We start from the raw sequence: 21,205 nt of genomic DNA on the forward strand, positions 1-21,205 counted from the left end.
TTGCAGACGTGGCTCGGATCCCGTGTTGCTCTGGCTCTGGAGTAGGCCAGTGGCTACAGCTCTCATTCGACTCCTAGCCTGGGAACCTCCATATGCCACGGGCGCAGCCCTGGAAAAGGCAAAAAGACAAAAAACAAAACAAAACTTGAAGTAATTTTCAGACTTTAAGTTAAATTAAGTAATTGATTATGCTTAATGCATATAATTTCTATTGGTTAGTGCTTTTAAGAAACAACTAATACCAAATACAATAAATAGATTTCTTTGTTGGCTATAACTGTAAACACTAAAGTCTAATTTTTACTACTTCTCAGGATAAATTTATATGCTATAATACTCAAACTTTTGTATATTAACAATCTTAACTTTAAATTTAGGAATCTACCACTATTTAGTATTTTCAAATAAGTGATCTCACTGAAAGCATAGGATCTGAAGCAGAAAAAATATTTGTATTGAAAGTGAACATGGAGTTCCTGTCATGGCTCAGTGGAAACAAATCTGACTAGCATCCATGAGGACGCAGATTTGATCCCTGGCCTCGCTCAGTGGGTTAAAGAGTCAGCATTGCTATGAGCTATGGTGTGGGTTGCAGCTGCAGCTCCAATTCAACCCCCAGCCTGGGAACCTCCATATTCCATGGGTGGGGCCCTAAAAAGACCAAAAAAAAAAAAAAGTTGAAAAAAAATAATAAAAGGGAACATATACATAAGACCCTAAAGAATGGTTTTTGTTCCTGGTAATATATAGCTAACATATCAGGCTAGGTTCAAGTGGATTACGTAAATGTGACCAAGTAAAACGTTATGCTTTTAGTTGAAAAATATTCTGATTAAGAAAATGGGGTTGGAGTTCCCATCGTGGCTCAGGAACTAGGAACCATGAGGTTGCTGGTTTGATCCCTGGCCTTGCTCAGTGGGTTAAGGATCTGATGTTGCCGTGAGCTGTGGTGTAGGTGGCAGACGCGGCTCGGATCTGGCGTTGCTCTGGCTCTGGTGTAGGCTGGCGGCTGCAGCTCTGATTGGACCCCTAGCCTGGGAACCTCCATATGCCGCGGGTGCGGCCCTAGAAAAGGCAAAAAGACAAAAAAAAAAAAGGGGGTGGGTGGGTGGGAGGGAGTTCCCGTTGTGGTGCAGCGGAAACGAATTTGACTAGGAACCATGAGGTTGTGGGTTTGATCCCTGGCCTCACTCAGTGGGTTAAGGATCAGGTGTTGCTGTGAGCTGTGGTGTAGGTTGAAGATGCAACTCGGATCTGGCGTTGCTGTGGCTGTGGCGAAGGCCGGCAGTTGTAGCTTCAATTAGACCCCTAGCTTGGAAACCTCCATATGTCTTGGGTGCGGCCCTAAAAAGACAAAAAAAGAAAAAGGAGGAAGTTCCCACCGTGGTGCAGTGGGTTAAGGATCCAGTATTGTTTCTCAGGTGCCTCAGGTTTAATCCCCAGCGCTTTGCAGTGGGTTAAAGATCTGGCATTGCTGCAATTGTGGCATAGGTCGCAGCTGTGGCAGGGATTCTGTCCCTGGCCCAGGAATTTCCATATGCCGTAGATGTGGCCGGAAAAGAAAAAGAAAGAGTCCTTGAGTTGTACAAGCTTGGTGGTTTAGTTTTGCAGCTGTTCTTAGTGACTAGTCAGGAATGGGCAGAAAGCTCAAATTAGCCAGTTTTCCCCTGTTGACCATTTTTTTTCCTTTTGGCCACTCCCAGGACATATGGAAGTTCTTGGGCCAGTGATTGAACTTGTACCATAGCAATGACCCAAGCTGCTGCAGTGACAATGCTGGATCCTTAATCCACTGTGCCACAAGGGAACTCCTCCTTTTGACCTTTTAAGTGGAAACTTCTTTTTGGTAAAGAGGGCTATATTTTTGTTTTAATTGCTTAATAACAGACACTTAAATAATTGCATTGTGGTGAGCTATGAGTTTTTACAAAGCAAATAAAAAGAATAAAACTATTAATTCTAGAGAAAGACTAAACGTAGTTTTCATTTCTTTGAATGTTTGTGTTGTATGTATTGGATTTGAATATTAGTTGACTTGTATGTTAATGCTTCAAAATTGTTGAATACTCCTTCTATAAATACACTTTTTGTCTTTATTCTGGTACTGATGCAAAGTGCTTAACATCCTAATCTGAAGAAATATTAATGTGTGAAATATTTTGATTAAAAAGATAGCTAAAGGTATTTGAACAATTTTTTTTTCAGTTGTTAATTTGTCCTCCTGTTACTCGGTTCTTCTATGGATGTAAGGAATACTTCCACAAACTATTAATTCAGGGTGATTCTTCTGGAAGATTGAATATTTGGAACATATCAGATACATCTGATAAACAAGAAGGTAAAGGAGGTAATAGTAGATCACATGCAATAATTTCTCAGTTCTTTTAATTTAACAACCTTAATACTGACCACTCTGTACCAAATTCATAATGGACACTTGTCATTTTCGTCTTAGAATTAGAGTTGATGACAATATTATTTTTTGGTATATTACTGAATCAACTGTAAGCACGTTTATTTTTATATGTTTAATTTTTTTTTTCTAACATGCACATATTTTTCTTTTATATCAAACAAAACCTCCACAGGGCTGAAAATGACAACTTCTATTAGTTTGCAAGAGGCATTTGATAAACTGAATCCTTGTCCTGCCGGGATTATAGATCAGCTGAGTTTGATTCCCAATAGCAACGAACCTCTGAAGGTGACTGCCAGTGTGTATATACCAGCCCACGGACGACTCGTTTGTGGCCGTGAGGACGGAAGCATCGTCATTGTTCCTGCCACACAGACAGCCATTGTGCAGCTGCTGCAAGGGGAGCACATGCTCCGCAGAGGTATCCTCAAGACCCACTAGTGTCTACAGTGTTTTGAGAACTCTGTAACCATGAACTTGACAGTGTCTGCACTCTTTGTTTTTAACAAATACAGTGAATCATTGTAGCCTTTAGCATGCTGTGTAGGTGGTAGAGGTTAATGTGCAGATGATAAAATATAGTTCATCCTTGAATAACTCAGGGTATTGGGGCGCTGACCCTCTACACACTTGAAAATCTGCAGATAACTTTATAGTTGGGCCTCTGTATCTGTGGTTGGGCATCCTTGGATTCAACCACCTGGCTATTATATAATGCTATTATGTATTTATTGAAAAAACTCAGCATATAAGTGGACTCATGCAACTCAAACCTGTGTCATTCAAGGATCACCTGTACTCAGTGTCTATTACTGGAATAAAAACTATGTAATGATTGTAAATAAAGAACTAAGGAGCTCCCACTGTGGCTGAGCGGGTTAAGGACCTGACATTGTCTCTGTGAGGATGCAGGTTTGATCCCTGGCCTCGCTCAGTGGTTTAAGGATCTGGCATTGCCACAAGCTGTGGCATAGGTCGCAGATGTGGTTTGGATCCAGTGTTGCTGTGGCTGTGGTTTAAACCTGCAGCTGCAGCTCTGATTTGACCCCTACCCTGTGAACTTCCATATGCTGCAGGTGTGGCTGTAGAAAGAAAAAAAAAAAAAGAACTATCCAATTTTCTCTCTTTGGTATGTGTTAATAGTTCCATTTATTATTAGGTATTTCCATGGCTTATTAAATAATTATCATAGTATCAATAATACTGATAATCTTTTAGAACAGTGCTGTCCAGTAGAAATAGATATGTAACAATGTAGGTGATTTTCTAATAGCAGCATTAAAAAAAATAGAAATTAAGTTCATGAAATTAATTTTAATAATATATTTTATTTATCCCAGTATCGCAAAACTATTTTTATTCCAACTTGTAAATCAATATAAAAATTACTAGTGGGATATTTTACATGTTTTCATGCTAAGTCTTTGAAATCTCAGGTGTATTTTACATTCAAAGCACATGTAAATCCACTGTAGCCACACTGCAAGTGTTCAGTAGTCTCTGGTCTGTAGCTACTCTACTGGATGGAGCAGTCCTAGAAGATAAAATAAGAATCCCTTTTAATGATGAATCTTCTGACGTTTCATGTTTACTTTTGTTTGTTGAAACTTTGGAAGACTTGAATGTTCCCATTTTAAATCTAAAACCTCAATTACAGGGTGGCCACCTCACAGGACCCTCCGAGGTCATCGGAACAAAGTCACATGTTTACTGTATCCTCATCAAGTCTCAGCTCGTTATGATCAACGATATCTGATATCTGGAGGTGTGGATTTTTCGGTCATAATTTGGGACATATTTTCCGGAGAAATGAAACATATCTTCTGTGTCCATGGTGGTGAGATCACTCAGCTTCTAGTTCCGCCGGAAAGCTGTAGCGTAAGTTGATCATAAAAGATTATTTCACTCTGGTGGAGTCGAGTTGTATTGCTATTGGGCTTAACTATAAATGGAATCTAGAGTAACTTAAAGAGCATGTGACAAATATAAAAAGCCTAATAACTTTAGAAACAGGAGATTTTTAGGAGGACTTTGGACAGATGATTAACAGACTGATAATTACTGTTTTTTAATCATGAACTTGTTCTTGTGATTAGCCACCTTTGTGAGCATAGTCACTATTCCCCAACACTCACACATGAGTGCACAGGCACACACAAACGCACCGTCTCTTGCACACATAATTCATGCTTATCATAATCCAGTGTCACCAATTATGATCTTCCTGAAATGAAAAGCATTTTACTCCTATATCTGATCCAGTGTTTACAAGGAGTCTCATTTCAAAATCCAGGACATTTTCCTGGCCTTTCTACTTATCTTAATTGGTCTTTTTGATGATGTACGTTATATGCTATGTTCTGCCAGTGCCAGAATTCCTTTGATTTGATAGTGGTGATATTGTAGGAGGTCCTAATATCCGTGTCTCTCACGCTCTCTTTTTTTTTTCCTTGCCAGATTTGAAAATTTAGGTAATTATTCTCTTCCTTCTTTTTTGAATTTTTTTTCCTTTTTCTTTCTTCCCAGTTTGGTTGTTAGTTTTTTCTTTATCTTCATCACTGTGAAAAATTTCTGTGTATTTATTTAAATAACCAATTTTATGTCTATTTAATGAAATAGTTATGGTTGTAATTGTACTTATAAGTTATCACATTATTAAAATCCCTGTTCTAAACTTCATCTTGGAGTTCCCGTCGTGGCTCAGTGGTTAACGAATCTGACTAGGAACTATGAAGTTGCAGGTTTGATCCCTGCCCTTGCTCAGTGGGTTAACGATCCAGCGTTGCCGTGAGCTGTGGTGTAGGTTGCAGACGCGGCTCGGATCCCGCTTTGCTGTGGCTCTGGCGTAGGCCGGTGGCTACAGCTCTGATTCAAGCCCTAGCCTGGGAACCTCCATATGCCACGGGAGTAGCCCAAGAAATGGCAAAAAGACAAAAAAACAAAAAACAAACAAAAAACTTCATCTTACAGTAGGTATGCCCCATAGTGTTTTCACCTCTGACAGCAAATTTGGTGAAATATCTAATTTTTTGATTTTGAAATTGGTAGTTTAGATTATTTTATTCCGGTTTAAAGCCGCCATTAATGATTTGACTGATTTTCGTTTTTGTAATAATGAAACATTTAAAATACTAGTATATACTACTTATTTTAATTACAAATTTTTTTTTTTTTTTGTCTTTTTGCTATTTTCTTTGGACCGCTCCCGCGGCATATGGAGGTTCCCAGGCTAGGGGTCGAATAGGAGCTGTAGCCACCGGCCTACGCCAGAGCCACAGCAACACGGGATCCGAGCCGCGTCTGCAACCTACACCACAGCTCACGGCAATGCCGGATCGTTAATCCACTGAGCAAGGGCAGGGACCGAACCCGCAACCTCATGGTTCCTAGTCGGATTCGTTAACCACTGAACCACGATGGGGACTCCTAATTACAAATATTAAAAGGAAAGTTTTTTTGAGTAGTTTATGTAGGGTCATGTTTTCTGTTTGAACTGTATGTGTGTGTGTATTTATTTATTTATTTTGTCTTTTTTTAGGGCCACACTCACAGCATATGGAAGTTTCCAGGCTAGGGGTCAAATTGGAGCTGCAGCTGCCAGCCTATGTCAGAGCAACACAGGATCCAAGCTGCATCTGCGATGTGCACCTCAGCTCATGGCAACGCTGGATCTTTAACCACTGAGCAAGGCCAGGGATTGAATCTGTGTCCTCATGGAAACTAGTTGGTTTTTTCACCACTAAGGTATAACGGAAACCTGTTTTTTTTTTTTTTTTTGCTTATATATTTGTATGAGAACATTTTTTGGTTTCTTTTAAAAAGTATTTCAAGTGGATATTTAATATAATAAAATGTTGTTGACAACATGCAACTAAATAGGGAATGGTCTCCTTACTAGACTAGGAGCTGGCCATGGGTGCTAGTTGCCTGGGAAACATGAGGAAGAGAGACACAGACAAGTCTGGTTCTTGGAAAATAATTTACTTATTGTAGGTTTAACAGTAGAGTTTTCTTGTTTTTAATTAACTTTAAAAATACTAATTAAGACAAATTTGCTTTTAGCTTTGTGATAATTTAACAAGTAAATAATGACTGCCTAGTTAATAATTTATTCATTAAGCTGATAATTTTAGGTTCAACAGCTAATGTGTTTGAAAATCAAGTAAAATTCTGATTAATAAATTAAGAATTTGATATTTGCTAAACTTAGCAAATGACTATTTTGTTGAGATTAGAGTTGACATCCTATGGTGTTTCTAATGCTTGAATTGTCCTTCTCATAAGTTGACCCAAGGTCATTTTCTTTTAGCAAAAAAATATTTTTGTTTTAAAGTGAACTAGTAGTTGGAAGATGATAAATATTTGCTAAATGAAATAATTAAAGATGTATACGGAATTTTTTATTTTTTTGGGGGGGGGGCTGCACCCACGGCATATGGAGGTTCCCAGGCTAGGGGTCAAATCTGAGCTGTAGCCACTGGCCTATGCCACAGCCAGAGCAACATGGGATCCGAGCACTGTCTGTGACCTACACGACAGTGCATGACAATACCAGATCCTTAATCCACTGAACGAGGTTAGGGATTGAACCTGCATTCTCATGGATACTAATCAGGTTTGTTAACCACTGAGCCACAATGGGAACTACTGTCTTCTTCTTTTTTGATGAGAATAGATTTTCCGGTAGTTCGCTTGTGGTGCAGTGGGTTAAGGATCTGGCATTGTCACTATAGCACCTTGAGTTGCTGCTATGGTGTGGGTTTGATTCCTGGCCCAGGAACTTTCATGTGCTGTGGGCATGGCCAAAAAAATATAGTCTTCTTTTTTTATCTTAGATTCACAAAGAAGTGGACTTTTGATTTGCAATTTTATTTTTCAGGAAAAGTTATTCTAAAACAGAGATACATTGCTTGTATTTTTAAAATGACTTAAATTATAATTAAGAATGTACAAATCTTAATTCATAGTTATTTCATGTTTACCAAAACACGGGAAATTGTTAAGAAAAAGTACTTGTCTCCTAGCTTAGGTAGACAGTGAAAAAAATGAAATCCCTCCTACTAGGTGGAAAAGAATCTGTGGCTGGAGATGAGCCCTTAAGACAGACTGTATGCCCTCCCATATCTTCACACGTGTGCACATCTTATTTGTTTCCTGTCTGGGTGTCTCTTTGTCATCCTTTCTTTTCCCACTCTTTCATTTTTGTGCTCTTTTAGCATCTTTTTACCTAAAAATCTTTCCATATTCTTGTTATAGATTATCATTAATTTAGTTCCAAACTCAGTAGTTCTATATATTTTATTTTTAATAAGGCATTTCTCTATTCTTTTGTTACTGGGAGTTTAATTATTTAAAAATTTCAACATGTGGGAGTTCCTGTCATGGCTCAGTGGACACAAATCTGACTGGCATCCATGAGGATGCACGTTCGATCCTTGGCCTTGTTCAGTGGGTTAAGGATCCGGTGTTGCCATGAGCTGTAGTGTAGGTTGCAGACGTGGCTTGGATTTGGCGTTGCTGTGGCTCTGGCGTAGGTAGGCAGCTGACCCCTAGCCAGGAACCTACATGCCGCAGGTGCAGCCCTGAAAAGACAAAAGACCAAAAAAAAATTTTCAACATGTTCATAGATGATAAAAATTGCAGTATCATGTAGAGCACCTATATTGAGTAGGTTTTATTTTTTTATTGTATGTTGAAGAGTTTTTATTTTTCATTTTTTGAGGAATTTTAAGAAATACTTAATTTTTTCAGAATAGTAAAAGCCCATTTAGGCAAAGTGTTTTAAAATTGAGTTTGAGGAGTTCCCATTGTGGCACAGCAGAAATGAGTCTGACTAGGAACCATGAGGTTGTGGGTTTGATCCCTGGCCTTGCTCAGTGGGTTAAGGATCCTGCGTTGCTGTGAGCTGTGGTTTGGGTTGCAGACGCGGCTTGGATCCCGTGTTGCTGTGGCATAGGCTGGCAGCTGTAGCTCCGATTTGGCCCCAAGCCTGGGAACCTCCACGTGCCACGGGTGTGGCCCTGCAAAGCAAAAAACCCCACAAAAACCAGAAAACAAAATTGTTTGATTTCCTGAATAGTCTGGTTAACTGAGATTTAACTTTATGTGATACAGATTATTTTAAAGAATTAAAATATGTAAGAAAGTTAAGATACTTCCTGAAGATATCCTTTGAAGTAGAAATTATTGAAGTAATTCAGGATTGTATAGTGCCAAACGGTTATTGAAAACAATTCAGAAAGTTTGGCGGGAGTGGTATTGCTATCTGCCAAGTAATGTGCTTCACTGTTCCAAGAAATAGAAACATGTTTTAGGAGGAGGGTCAGGCAAGTATTTCACTAAGTCTCTTAAAGGGCCGGCTGTCCATGGTAAAGGAGAGATTCTAACAAAATGCTCTGGGGGATAAGGGCAGGGCCCTGTCCTAGGTACTCAGAGAAATGAAGAGCTTTGGTAAACCGCACAAAAAATAATATGAGATTTGACTAATAGCATATTGATTTCCTGAGGGGGGGGGTGGAACTTGTAGTTTTAAGATCTCTAATGTTATTTGCTATTTCTATTTCTTCTTCCTTAAGATTACAACACGTAGATAAAAAAATTCAGTTGGAGATGGTTCTGGATTGTGTGTGTGTATGAGAAGAGAAAATGTACTATCTATTCATGTGAAAGACATAGACATGTACTATATTCACATATGAAAGGTACATGTACACTGTGTACATATGAAAAAAATATATGAAAAGAAACTGGAGTGAACCTGATGAAATAAAGTTCTATACCTTTTTTTTTTTTTTTTTTTTTGGCCACATCTGCACCATGTGGAGGTTCCCGGGCCAAGGACTGAACCTGCACCACAGCAGTGACCCAGGCTGCTGCAATTATGACAGATCCTTAACCTGCTGTGCCACAAAGAAACTCCTACGCCATTTTTGTCTGTCATTCCAAGTTATGTTTATTGTTTTTTTCCTTTGTTATTACTCAATGAATTTATTACATTTATACTTGTACAATGATCATCACAATCCAATTTTATAGGATTTCCATCCCACAACCCCAGCACATCCCCCCACCCCCCTAACTGTCTCCTTTGGAGACCATAAGTTTTTCAAAGTCTGCGAATCAGTATCTGTTCTGCAAAGAAGTTCATTCTGTCCTTTTTTCAGATTCCACATGTCAGTGAAAGCATTTGATGTTGGTGTCTCATTGTATGGCTGACTTCACTTAGCATGATAATTTCTAGGTTCATCCATGTTGCTAAAAATGCCAGTATTTTGTTCCTTTGAATGGCTGAGTGGTATTCCATTGTGTATATGTACCACATCTTCTTGATCCACTCCTCTGTCAATGGACATTTAGGTTCTTTCCACGTTTTGGCTATTGCAAAGAGTGCTGCAATGAATATCAGATACATGCGTCTTTGCGAGTTGTGTTTATTGTTTTTAAGTGCGTGGTTTTAGCTTTATAAATTACTATTCAGATGTGATAGTTCTTAGGCAGTTTTAGTAGGATTCAGATTTAAAGTGAAACTTTCATATTATTAGATTGCTACTTCAAATACTCATAAAGAAGACTTTTTAGAAAAATCTTTTTAAAAACAGGCCTGCTAAAATTTTAAGTGCCTTACTAAGTTTTCATCTGCACTTAGAATATTATTTACTGTAATATCTTAAAATACCTTGTAATTAGGTATATAAAATGCAAATGGTATTAAAGGTTATCAATAAAAAGCAAATCTTTTTCCCCCTCCTCGTTCCAGCTATGTCATTCCCTTAATCCTGAGTGTGATATTTTATAATCCTACAGAAACTTTCTGTACTCTTAATGTTTTAATATTTTAGAACTATAGCATTTTAGTTTAATCTTATTTTAATAACTGAGACATGAAAGTAACTCAGAGGGATTAGAGATAGACTGCTTTCCAGATTTGATTATCTGTCAGAGGTAGGCTTGGATGCACTTGCAAAATCTGAACTTTAGGTTTAGGGAGGCCAAAAGAGTATGCCCATGTCTTGGTGGTCTGAGAAAGAGAGCAATTGAAAGGAAGGGCAGGGAGTTCTGGTTGTGGCTCAGTGGAAATGAATCTTGACTAGTACCCGTGAGGACGTAGACATAGACATAGACCCTGTCTATGCTCAGTGGGTCAGGGATCTGGTGAGCTGCCCCAGCACCATGAGCTGTGTGGTGTAGGTCACAGATGCTGCTCAGATCCCGCGTTGCTGTGGCTGTGGTGGAGGCCAGTGGCTATAGCTCAAAGTTGACCCCTAGCCTGGGAACTTCCCTATGCCAGGGGTGTGGCCCTAAAAAACAGAAAAAAGAAAGGGAGGGCCAGATATGTTCCAGGTTTCTGCAGTGCTGCAATGGCAGACTGCCTCTGAGTCTCTCGCAGGAGGATTATGTAGTTACAGAGGAGAATCATCTGACCTCTCTCCTCTACCTCCCTGCTGGTTTATTTTACTTGCCCCTCTTATTTACCATGGAACATTTGTGTGGGTCATACAGTATGATAACGTTTACTTATATTTAAAAAAACACACAAAAGTCGTACTGTGTATTTATGGATACAAGTGTAGGTAGTAAAATTATTAAAATTGAACTGGAAAGAGATGTACAAAATTCAGACTGTTTACTTTGAGGAGTGAAGGGTATGAATATGGCAGGGAACAAAAGATGTGACTTAAGTGTTAAGTTTTATTAACTTGTTGTAAATATATATTTAATATTATTTCCCTCTCATTGGTGTGGGTGATTGGATTATCAGAACTTTTGGTTCTGCTAGAACTATATTCAGAATAGAATTTTCAGGGAGTTCCTCTCATGGTTTAGTGGATAACGAATACGTCTAGAAACCATGAGGTTGCGGGTGTGATCCCTGGCCTCTCTCAGTGGATTAAGGATCCGGCATTGCCGTGAGCTGTGGTGTAGGTCGCAGAGCGGCTCAGATCTGGCATTGCTGTGGCTCTGGCGTAGGCCAGTGGCTACAGCTCCGATTTGTCCCCTAGCCTGGGAACCTCCACGTGCCGCCGGTATGGCCCTAGAAAAGACAAAAAAAAAAAAAAAAAAAAAATAGAATTTTTGGAAAATGTTTCAAAATAAATTTTGTACCAATAAAATATGCTTCCTAGTGCGAGCATATAGGCTAAGTTCTTTAATGGATTATGAAAAAATGATTGCTTTTCATTTTATCTTATTAAACCTGTATTGTCATTTATCTCCATTGTCCAGAAGGGGGCAGCATGGATTTGTGAAAACAGGAATGTCAGGCATTTAACCTGTTTGTGTCTGCATTTGACAATATTAAATCCCTAGCTCTTAGAGACAGAGCTCTGATAATATGAATGGTATATGTGTCTATATGTGTGCTTGTGTGTAATGTTTGCAGCCAGAAGGTTTTCTTTTTTAATATATGTCCTTTCTTTCTGAAAAAAGTACCTAAAGTTTCTTCCTGAATTAACTCTTATCTTGCTTTTTTGGATTTGGACTTTTGTTATTAATTTAATTTGCCAAAAAAAGGAGTTCCCATCATGGCACAATGGAAACAAATCCGACTAGGAACTGTGAGGTTGCAGGTTTGATCCCTGGCCTTGCTCAGTGGATTAAGGATCCTGCGTTGCTGTGAGCTGTGATGTAGGTTGCAGACATGGCTCGGGTCTGGTGTTGCTGTGGTTCCGGCATAGACCAGTGACTACAGCTCCAATTAGACCTCCAGCCTGGGTTAGGGTTAGGGTTAGGGTGCGGTCCTAAAAGGACAAGAGACAAAAAAAAAAAAAAATTAATTTGGGTGTTGTGTTTAAAAAACAATGTCTGTGGGAGTTCCTTTGTGGTTCAGCAGGTTAAGGATCTGACATTGTCACGGCTGTGGTGTGGATTGGGTCCCTGGCCTGGGAACTTCTGTGTGCTGCAGGCTTGGCCAAAAATAGCCAAAAACTAAAACAAAAATGATGTCTGTAATAGTAGCATAGTCTCTGAAGCCATGGCAGAGTAAACTTTGTTAATGTAAAGGAAACAAAAGCAAGAAGCAAAACTAACCTTTATTTAAAACATGGAGAGTTCCCTTGGTGGCTCAGTGGTTAACGAATCTGACTAGGATACATGAGGGTGTGGGTTCGATTCCTGGCCTCGCTCAGTGGGTTAAGGACCCCACGTTGCTGTGAGCTGTGCTGTAGGTCGCAGACATGGCTCGAGTCTTTGGTTGCTGTTGCTGTGGCTTAGGCCGGAAGCTATAGCTTCCATTCGACCCCCAGCCTGGGAACTTCCGTATGCTGTGGGTGTGGCCCTTAAAAAAAAAAAGCAAAAAAAAAAAAAAAATTAAAATATGTCAGAATGTACATAATGTTTTATAATATTCTTTTTTTCTGTACCAGTCAATTCTCTTAGATTTTGGGACTATTTTCATGTGCTTTTATGTATTCAGCATCATCTTTTTGAAGTTGATTTTTTTAACTAAATGACACATTGTTGTGGAAAATACAGACATATTCTAAAGATGATCTAACCGTCGTTCTACGTCACTAAGTGTATTCCAACATCTTTTTTTTTTTTTTTTTTTTTGTCTTTTTAGGGCTGTACCGCAGCATATGGAGATTCCCAGGCTGGGAGTCCAGTCGGAACTGTAGATGCTGGCCTACGCCACAGCCACAGCAACTCGGGGTCCAAGCCACATCTGCGACCTACACCACAGCTCACAACAACTCTGGATCCTTAACCCACTGAGCAAGGCCAGGAATTGAACTTGCATCCTCATGGATACTAGTCGAGTTCGTTAACTACTGAGCCATGATGGGAACTCCATTAAGATAAATTCTTTTTTTTTTTTTTTTTTTTTTTTTTTTTTTTTTGTCTTTTTGCCATTTCTTGGGCCGCTCCTGCGGCATATGGAGGTTCCCAGGCTAGGGGTCAAATCGGAGCTGCGGCCACCAGCCTACACCAGAGCCACAGCAACGCAGGATCCGAGCCGCATCTGCGACCTACACCACAGCTCACGGCAACGCCAGATCGTTAACCCACTGAGCAAGGGCAGGGATCGAACCCGCAACCTCTTGGTTCCTAGTCGGATTCGTTAACCACTGCGCCACGACGGGAACTCCCAAGATAAATTCTTAAATGTTAGTCAAAGCATATATCTGAGTGCCTGAATGTATACTAAAAACAACAATGCAGCATGTCAGGTGATGTATGATAATTTTTTTGTGTGTGCTCTTTAGGGCCGCACTTGCAGGACATGGAAGTTCCCATGCTAGAGGTGCAATCAAAGCTGCAGCCACCGGCTTACTCCACAGCCGCAACAATGCCAGATCGAAGCTGCATCTGCGACCTACATCATAGCTCATGGCAATGCCAGATCCTTAACCTAGTGATAGAGGCCAGGGATTGAACCCATATCCTCACAGATCCTAGTCAGGTTCCTTAACCGTGGAGATATGAAGGGGACTCTGATTTTTTTTTAAAGTCAATGTTTTTTCTTAGACATTGGGGAGGACTTTTTTTTTTCCTTCAGATTTTTATTTTTTCTATTACAGTTGATTTACAATGTTCTGTCAATTTCTGCTGTATAGCAAAGTGACCCAGTCATATATATATATATATGTGTATATATATATATATATTACATATTCTTTTTCTCATATTATCCTCCATCATGTTCCATCACAAGTGACTAGATATAGTTCCCTATGCTATACAGCAGAATCTCATTGCTTATCCACTCCAAACACAATAGTTTGCATCTACTAACCCCAAACTCTGTCCATCCCACTCTCTCCCTCTCCCCCTTGGCAACCACAGGTATGTTCTCCAAGTCCATAAGTTTATTTCTTTTATGTAGCTAGGTTCATTTGTGCTGAATATTAGATTCTAGATATGTTATATCATATGGTATTTGTCTTTCTTTTTCTGACTTACTTCACTTAGGATGAGTCTCTAGTTCCATCCATGCTGCTGCAAATGGCATGATTTTGTTCTTATTTATGGCTGAGTAGTATTTCATTGTGTATATACACCACATCTTCTTAATCCATTCATCTATTGATGGACATTTAGGTTGCTTCCATTTCTTGGCTATTGTGAATAGTGCTTCAGTGAACATAGGGGCGCATTTATGTTTTTCAGCGAAAATTTTGTCCAATTATATGCCAAAGAGTGGGATTGCTGGGTCATAAGGTAGTTCTATATTTAGTTTGTGAAGTACCTCCATACTGTTTTCCATACTGATTGTACCAGTTTACATTCCCACCAACAGTGAAGAAAGGTACCTTTTTCTCCACACTCTCTCCAGCATTTGTTATTTATTTAGTTGATGATACGGCCATTCTGACAGGTGTGAGGTGGTACCTCATTGTAGTTTTGATTTGCATTTCGCTAATAATTATTGATGTTAAGCATTTTTCATGTGCCTGTTGGCCATCTATATGTCTTCTCTGGAGAAATGTCTATTTATTTCTTCTGCCCCTTTTTCAGTTGTATTTTTTTTTGTCTTGAATTGAGTAAGTTGTTTATATATTTTAGAGATTAAGTCCTTATCAGTTGCATCATTTGAAACTATTTTCTCCCATTCTATAGGCTGTCTTTTTTTTTTTTTTTAATGGTATCCTTTGCTGTACAAAAGCTTGTCAATTTGATTAGGTCTCATTGGTTTATTTTTGTTTTTATTTCTGTTGCCTTGGGAGATTGACCTAAGACATCATTTGTACAGTTGATATCAGAGGATGTTTTGCCTATATTCTCTTCTAGGAGTTTGATGGTGTCTTGTCTTATATTTAAGTCCTTAAGCCATTTTGAGTTTATTTTTGTGCATGGTGTGATGGTGTCTTCCAGTTTCATTGATTTACATGCACCTGTCCAGTTTTCCCAGAACTACTTGAAGAAGGGACTGTCTTTTTCCCATTTTATATTCTTGCCTCATTAGTTGAAGATTAATCGACCATAGGGGTCTGGGTATATTTCTGGGTTCTTTATTCTGTTCCATTGGTCTGTGTGTCTGTTTTTGTACTGGCACCACACTGTCTTGATTACTGTAGCTTTGTAATATTGTCTGAAGTCTGGGAGAGTTGTGCTGCCTGTTTGGTTTTTGTTCCTCAGGTTTGCTTTGACAATTCTGGGTCTTTGTGGTTCCATATTAAATTTTTGGATTGTTTGTTCTAGTTCTGTGAAAAATGTCATGGGTAGTTTGATAGACATTACATTGAATGTTTAGATTGCTTTTGGTAGTCTGGTCATTTTAGCAATATTAATTCTTCCAATCCAGGAGCATGGAATATCTTTTCATTTCTTTGAATTCTCTTTAATTTCCTTGTTGAATGTTTTATAGTTCTCAGTATATAAGTCTTTCACCTCTTTAGTCAGGTTTAGTTCTAGGTATTTAATTTTTATAGTCAGTATCTTTGATAAATATAGATGCAAAAATTCTCAGCAAAATTTTAGCCAGTCAAATCCAACAACATACAGAAAAGATCATACACCACAACCAAGTGGGATTCACCTCAAGTTCACAAGGGTGGTTCAACATACGCAAATCAATCAACATCATACACCACATTAACAAAAGAAAAGTCAAAAACCACATGATCATCTTAATAGATGCAGAGAAAGCATTTGACGAAGTCCAGCATCTATTCATAGAAGTCAAGCAGGTGGGTTGAGAGTTATCAGGTCAGATGGAAGGTACCATTGAAGTTCAAAAAGTAGAAGAGCCAGAAAGTAGAAGAGCAGAACCAACAGCCACCAGCAGTCATAGTTCAGTTCACACTGAGCAGTGAGGCCCTTTGTGACAGATATTAGTTCCTAAATGTGCAGCTGAGGTATGGGTGTGGGCTGGGCAGTAACTGAGGACAGCAGACTGTTGTGGGGAGTCAGCTGAATGTTTTCTGAGTCTGCAAATTTGACTGCCTCAGTCTCTAAAACCCATAGATATGTAATTGAAATTTAAAAAGCATTTTAGGAGTTCCCATTATGGCTCAGCAGTAATGAACCCTACTAGTATAGTACCTATGAGAGTGCAGATTCAATCCCTGGCTTCACTCAGGTTAAGTACCTGGTGTCACCACAAGTTGTGGTGTAGGTCACAGATGTGTGCTGTGGCTGTGGTGTAGGCCAGCAGCTGGGGCTCTGGTTTGAATCCTAGCCTGGTAACTTCCATATGCCACTGGTGTGGCCCTAAAAAGAATAATAAATAAATAAATAAAAATCCAAAAAAATCATTTTAATATTTTGAAAGCATGAAGTTAAAAATTATAAAGTAAATTCAGTGGAAAAAAATGTGTGGGCAAATAATCACGGGGAGTTCCTGTCGTGGCTTAGCAGAAATGAATCTGACCAGCATCCATGAGGATGCAGGTTCGATCCCTGACCTCACTCAGTGGGTTAAGGATCTGGCATTGCTGTGAGCTGTGGTATAGGTTGTAGACGTGGCTCTGATCCTGTGTTTCTGTGGCTGTGGTGTAGGCCAGCGGCTACAGCTTTGATTTCGACCCCTAGCCTGGGAACCTCCATATGCCATATGTGTGGCCTTAAAGAGACAAAAAAAAAAAAAAAAAAAAAAAAGAAAAGAAAAAAATCAGGGGACAGTGGAAGGTAGTTATTGACTTGTTGGAATGACTACTTTGACTCAAATTGTTAAAAATGCTAAAAGTTTCATTAATGTGATTTTAAGGTAATACATGAGTGATAGTGATGGTCATGAAGGAACCGTTTAGATTAAAGCAGAGCTATTAATATGAGAAGAAAACACTGAAAAGGAGAAACTATCCTAATTATAAAATGTCTTCTATATTTCCTGGTGGATTCCTGAACATTGGCAACTCCTTCAGAAAATAAATACAACTACATTTTAAAAGATAGAATTTATGGTACGTAGTGACATAATACTAATAATAGTAAAGATAATATTTACCATCATCTTTTGTACGCATGATGTATCAGTCACTGTGCTGATTTTTATATGTACATTTCGTTTACTTCACAAAGTAATTCTGTATGTTATGGTTAATGCTGATTGCCGTTAACCACATGATACAGAAAAATGAGGCTCAAAGAGGTTAAATAACTTGCCCAAGTCACACAGTTAGCAAGTGACAGAGCTGGAACCCTAAGTAGTCCAACTTGAGGCCCCAAACTTGATCACCATACATATTGCTTCCTACTAGATGTAACTGTGTATGTAAAAATAATTGCATTTCTCCAACTTTGACTATTTTAAATTGATTTACATAATAAATAAGAGTTTGGTGCATACTTAATTTTAAATGGCTAATTTATTAAATATCTTTCATTTTGTAGAACAAAACAGCTATTCTTTTCAAACTCCTCTAATATTAATTTTTCTTTAGAGAACTGTGCGTTGTTTAGTTCTTTAGTAATTTATATTTTAGCTTTTCATCTTTGATTATTTAAGTTGAGATTTTTAGTTTTAGGTACCTTTTACCTTCTTTTACTTGTCACAGATTACTTGTTTTTTTTAAAAAATATGATGCAAATTTTAATTGCAATCTGATAAGTCTAACATGTACGCAGTTAAGATTTTTGAAAACGAGATAGCTAAGAAGGTAAAAGGTCACCTGTTATCCTTCCACATAAGAGAATCACAGTTAACACTTGAACATTTTTTTTCCTTTAACTTTTAAAATCTGTTTACCATACACTTGTGATTATATATATAGTTATCTACGCACATAGAGTTTTCATTTAATATTTTAACAAATGCTTTCCCAAGTTATACTTATCCACAAAAGTGATTTTTAATAATTTATAACATTATAATATGTGAGCATACAATATTTACTTAGCAATTCTCCTACTTTGGATGTATAGATTGTTCCCATTTTGAACTATTGTAAATAATACAACATTGATTGTCTTTGTAAAACTTGTTTTCACTTATGATTATTTCCTTGTGTAGATATTTTTTAGATTAGAACCTCAGAATTTTTGCATAATAGGTGTTAAAATTTTTAATGCTATTGAGATTGATTACCAAATTATTTTCTACCCTCATGCCTATTTTATCATCCTTTGCCAACCTAAGACGTTTTTATTTACTTCCGTGCCTTAGTTCCCATGTAATAATCGTATCTACTTCAAAGTGATGTTGTAAGACTGTAGTGAATTACTGCCAAGTATTTAGAATAATACCCAGCACAAAGTAAGAACCCAATAAATGTTAGTTGCTTGGTATTATGATTTTTACAGTCTTTAGCTAAATATATAGGTAGAAGGAGTATTTGATTGTTTGAATTTGCAATCCCTTGATTACTAGAGATAATGAAGTTTTTCTATGAGGATTTTAGTGATTTTTTTTTTCTTTTGAGATGTAGTTTGTCCTTTGCCTATTTGTTTATTGAAGATATTAGTGCCTATATGAGCACTTAACTTAATTGAAATATTAAGCTTACATGCTTTCTATTGTTGTTGTTGAAATTTTCTTCTGGTTTATTATTTACTTTTGGTTTTTTTAATCTATAGATAATCTCCATTCCTATGTAATCTAATTTATGTTTTTCTATTTAGTTTCCTTCTTATTTTTGAATCCTGGAATCCTCCCTAGCTCAGAAATTTGATCAAATTTCATTAAGAAACAATAGCTGGATTAAAACAAACATCAATTACTTTAACCTGTCTGAAATTTATTTATGTCTGTGGGGTGCGGAAAGGATAAAAGACATCTGTTCTTCCCTAAAGTAACAGATTATCTCAGTATCGTTTATTAAATAACTTTTTTCTGTGGTAGGCATTATCTTCTTAATTTTAGGTTAAATTCTTCATATTTATTTGCTGTTTTATTAATGAGGAAGTAGTTGAAGAAAGATGGAGTTCTGACTAGCCCACTGTTTCTTCATTGTTATCTTTTCTTTGTAGTAAATGAATGAGAATATTAAAACTTGTCCTTAAAAGTCTTGTTTTCATATAGAACATGACTGTCCTTATTAGATGGTTAGTCAGTGTTTTGGTTGGGCCACATGGTCTTATTTTCTAAAACAGCTACTAAAAAAAAATAGCTCTCTGCCTTTTTTTTTTTTTTTTTTTTAAAGAAGGATAGATTTCTGAAAAAAAAATGTTTTAAATCTGATTTTGTGAAAATGTGGAAATGAAATTAACACTCATAGACTTCTTTTTTCCCCTGTAGATAGAATATTTAAAAGTGATAATATTTAAAAGTGATTCATCTTAACTGCACATTTATGTTCCAGAGACAAAGAGTTCTGGGAAGTCAAGAAATAATGATTAAGAGAATAGTGGGATTGATTTATGAGTGAAAGAAGCTGGTCATTTATAGCTTGTCTAATGATGGGCATATTTAGGAGGGAAGACAATAGTTACTGTTCATACATTTTGAGATTATTCAGGCAAAGAGAAAAATTGTTTTGGGCAGCTAAGAGATTGCTTCCAAAATGATACAAAAAAAGGATAATTTAGAAAACAAATTAGGAAAAGTAGAAAAAATATACATATATATACTTTACATGGGAAACCGTTAGAAAGCAGAATCATCTCTCCAGAGAGCTAGTGGGTGAGATAAACTAGCTGTCTCTAGTTTCTGTAATTCATGGCAGATACTTAGGAACAGGTTACATAAGAGGTTTCTGGGAATGGTTTAAAACAAAGTCTTGTAAAATGCATAAGGTCAGGCTGAATGACCTAGGTGGTACATTCTGACTCTGTCAGATCCTGTGATAGCTTGTGGCATTCTGCTGCTCAGCACTAATGTACCGTGAGGATTATTTACTGGCAGAGTCAGTGAGCCTTTACTTGGTTGATGATCAGAATTATTTGAAAAATAATAATTGGGATTAAAATATATTTGTTTTGGTCCAGTATCTTCTTCCTTTTCCTTGCCCCACTTACCTTCATTTTTTCACCAAAGTAAGAGTTTTTACTTGGTTAAATATTCTGTTGCTTTTTCTTAGCCCCTGCTTTTAATTAGCTTTCGATGTCATTGGAATATTTTGCTTCTAGGAAGGAACTAGTGCAGTGTCTAGAACATGATTTTGAATAATTTTCACCTATAGAGTACCAACCAGTTGGTCAGATACTCAGTCTACATTGTCCAAGTTTTGTTCCATAACAACAACAACAATTTTTTTTATGGTATTTGTGTGTTAACACTCTTTAGGTCCTTTAATAGCTGTAGGTGCTAAAATGGAATCCGTGATCATTAATGGGGGCATGGGAATAGAATATTTAAAGCTCTCATTTATTTCTTTTCTTCTAACTTTAAGAAATTGAGGAGTTCCCGTCGTGGCGCAGTGGTTAGCAAATCTGACTAGGAACCATGAGGTTGCGGGTTTGGTCCCTGGCCTTGCTCAGTGGGTTAAGGATCTGGCGTTGCTGTGAGCTGTGGTATAGGTTGCAGACGTGGCTTGGATCCCGCGTTGCTGTGGCTCTGGCGTAGGCCAGTGGCTGCAACTCCGATTCGACCCCTAGCCTGGGAACCTCCATATGCCGTGGGAGCGGCCCAAGAAATAGCAAAAAAAAAAAAAAGAAAAAGAAATTGAGCTTATGAACATTTGTTAGATGGAAGGACACTGGTGCCTGGCTTGCTTCGTACATCAGACGGGCACATATCACCTGGGCCCAGAGTGGGCCTGCCACCTCAAGGAGGGTCTTACCAGGTGTGCTGCCCAGGGAAGTGTGTTTGCTTAGGAGAACTGCACATTATCCTGTGTAGGTCTAAACCTAGCCATTGCAAAATGGGCAGAGAATATAATGATGGACGGTATTTCCAGTGAAAATGAAATACCTTTTCATTAGCCATATTATGAGGTTTGAACAGTGATCATTTGATTAATCTGTCAAGAAAGC

The 21,205-nt window shown here is 37.9% G+C and overlaps 1 protein-coding gene across 10 annotated transcripts in view; it reads left to right on the forward strand.

Annotated features, from left to right (window-relative positions):
- Nucleotides 1-21,205, forward strand: part of WDR7 (WD repeat domain 7) — a 375,679-nt gene that overhangs the window by 51,556 nt on the left and 302,918 nt on the right. For 6 of the 10 annotated variants that reach the window (XM_021093595.1, XM_021093608.1, XM_021093599.1 and 3 more), the window contains 3 exons: nucleotides 2,206-2,347; nucleotides 2,589-2,837; nucleotides 4,074-4,294. In XM_021093595.1, coding sequence (XP_020949254.1) covers nucleotides 2,206-2,347; nucleotides 2,589-2,837; nucleotides 4,074-4,294 — 612 coding nt within the window. The remainder of the gene's footprint in view (nucleotides 1-2,205; nucleotides 2,348-2,588; nucleotides 2,838-4,073; nucleotides 4,295-21,205) is intronic. The other 4 variants (XM_021093602.1, XM_021093613.1, XM_021093606.1 and 1 more) reach the window with 1 other exon arrangement.

The sequence above is a fragment of the Sus scrofa genome, chromosome 1, assembly GCF_000003025.6.
Source record: "Sus scrofa isolate TJ Tabasco breed Duroc chromosome 1, Sscrofa11.1, whole genome shotgun sequence".
NCBI classification, from domain to species: domain Eukaryota; kingdom Metazoa; phylum Chordata; class Mammalia; order Artiodactyla; family Suidae; genus Sus; species Sus scrofa.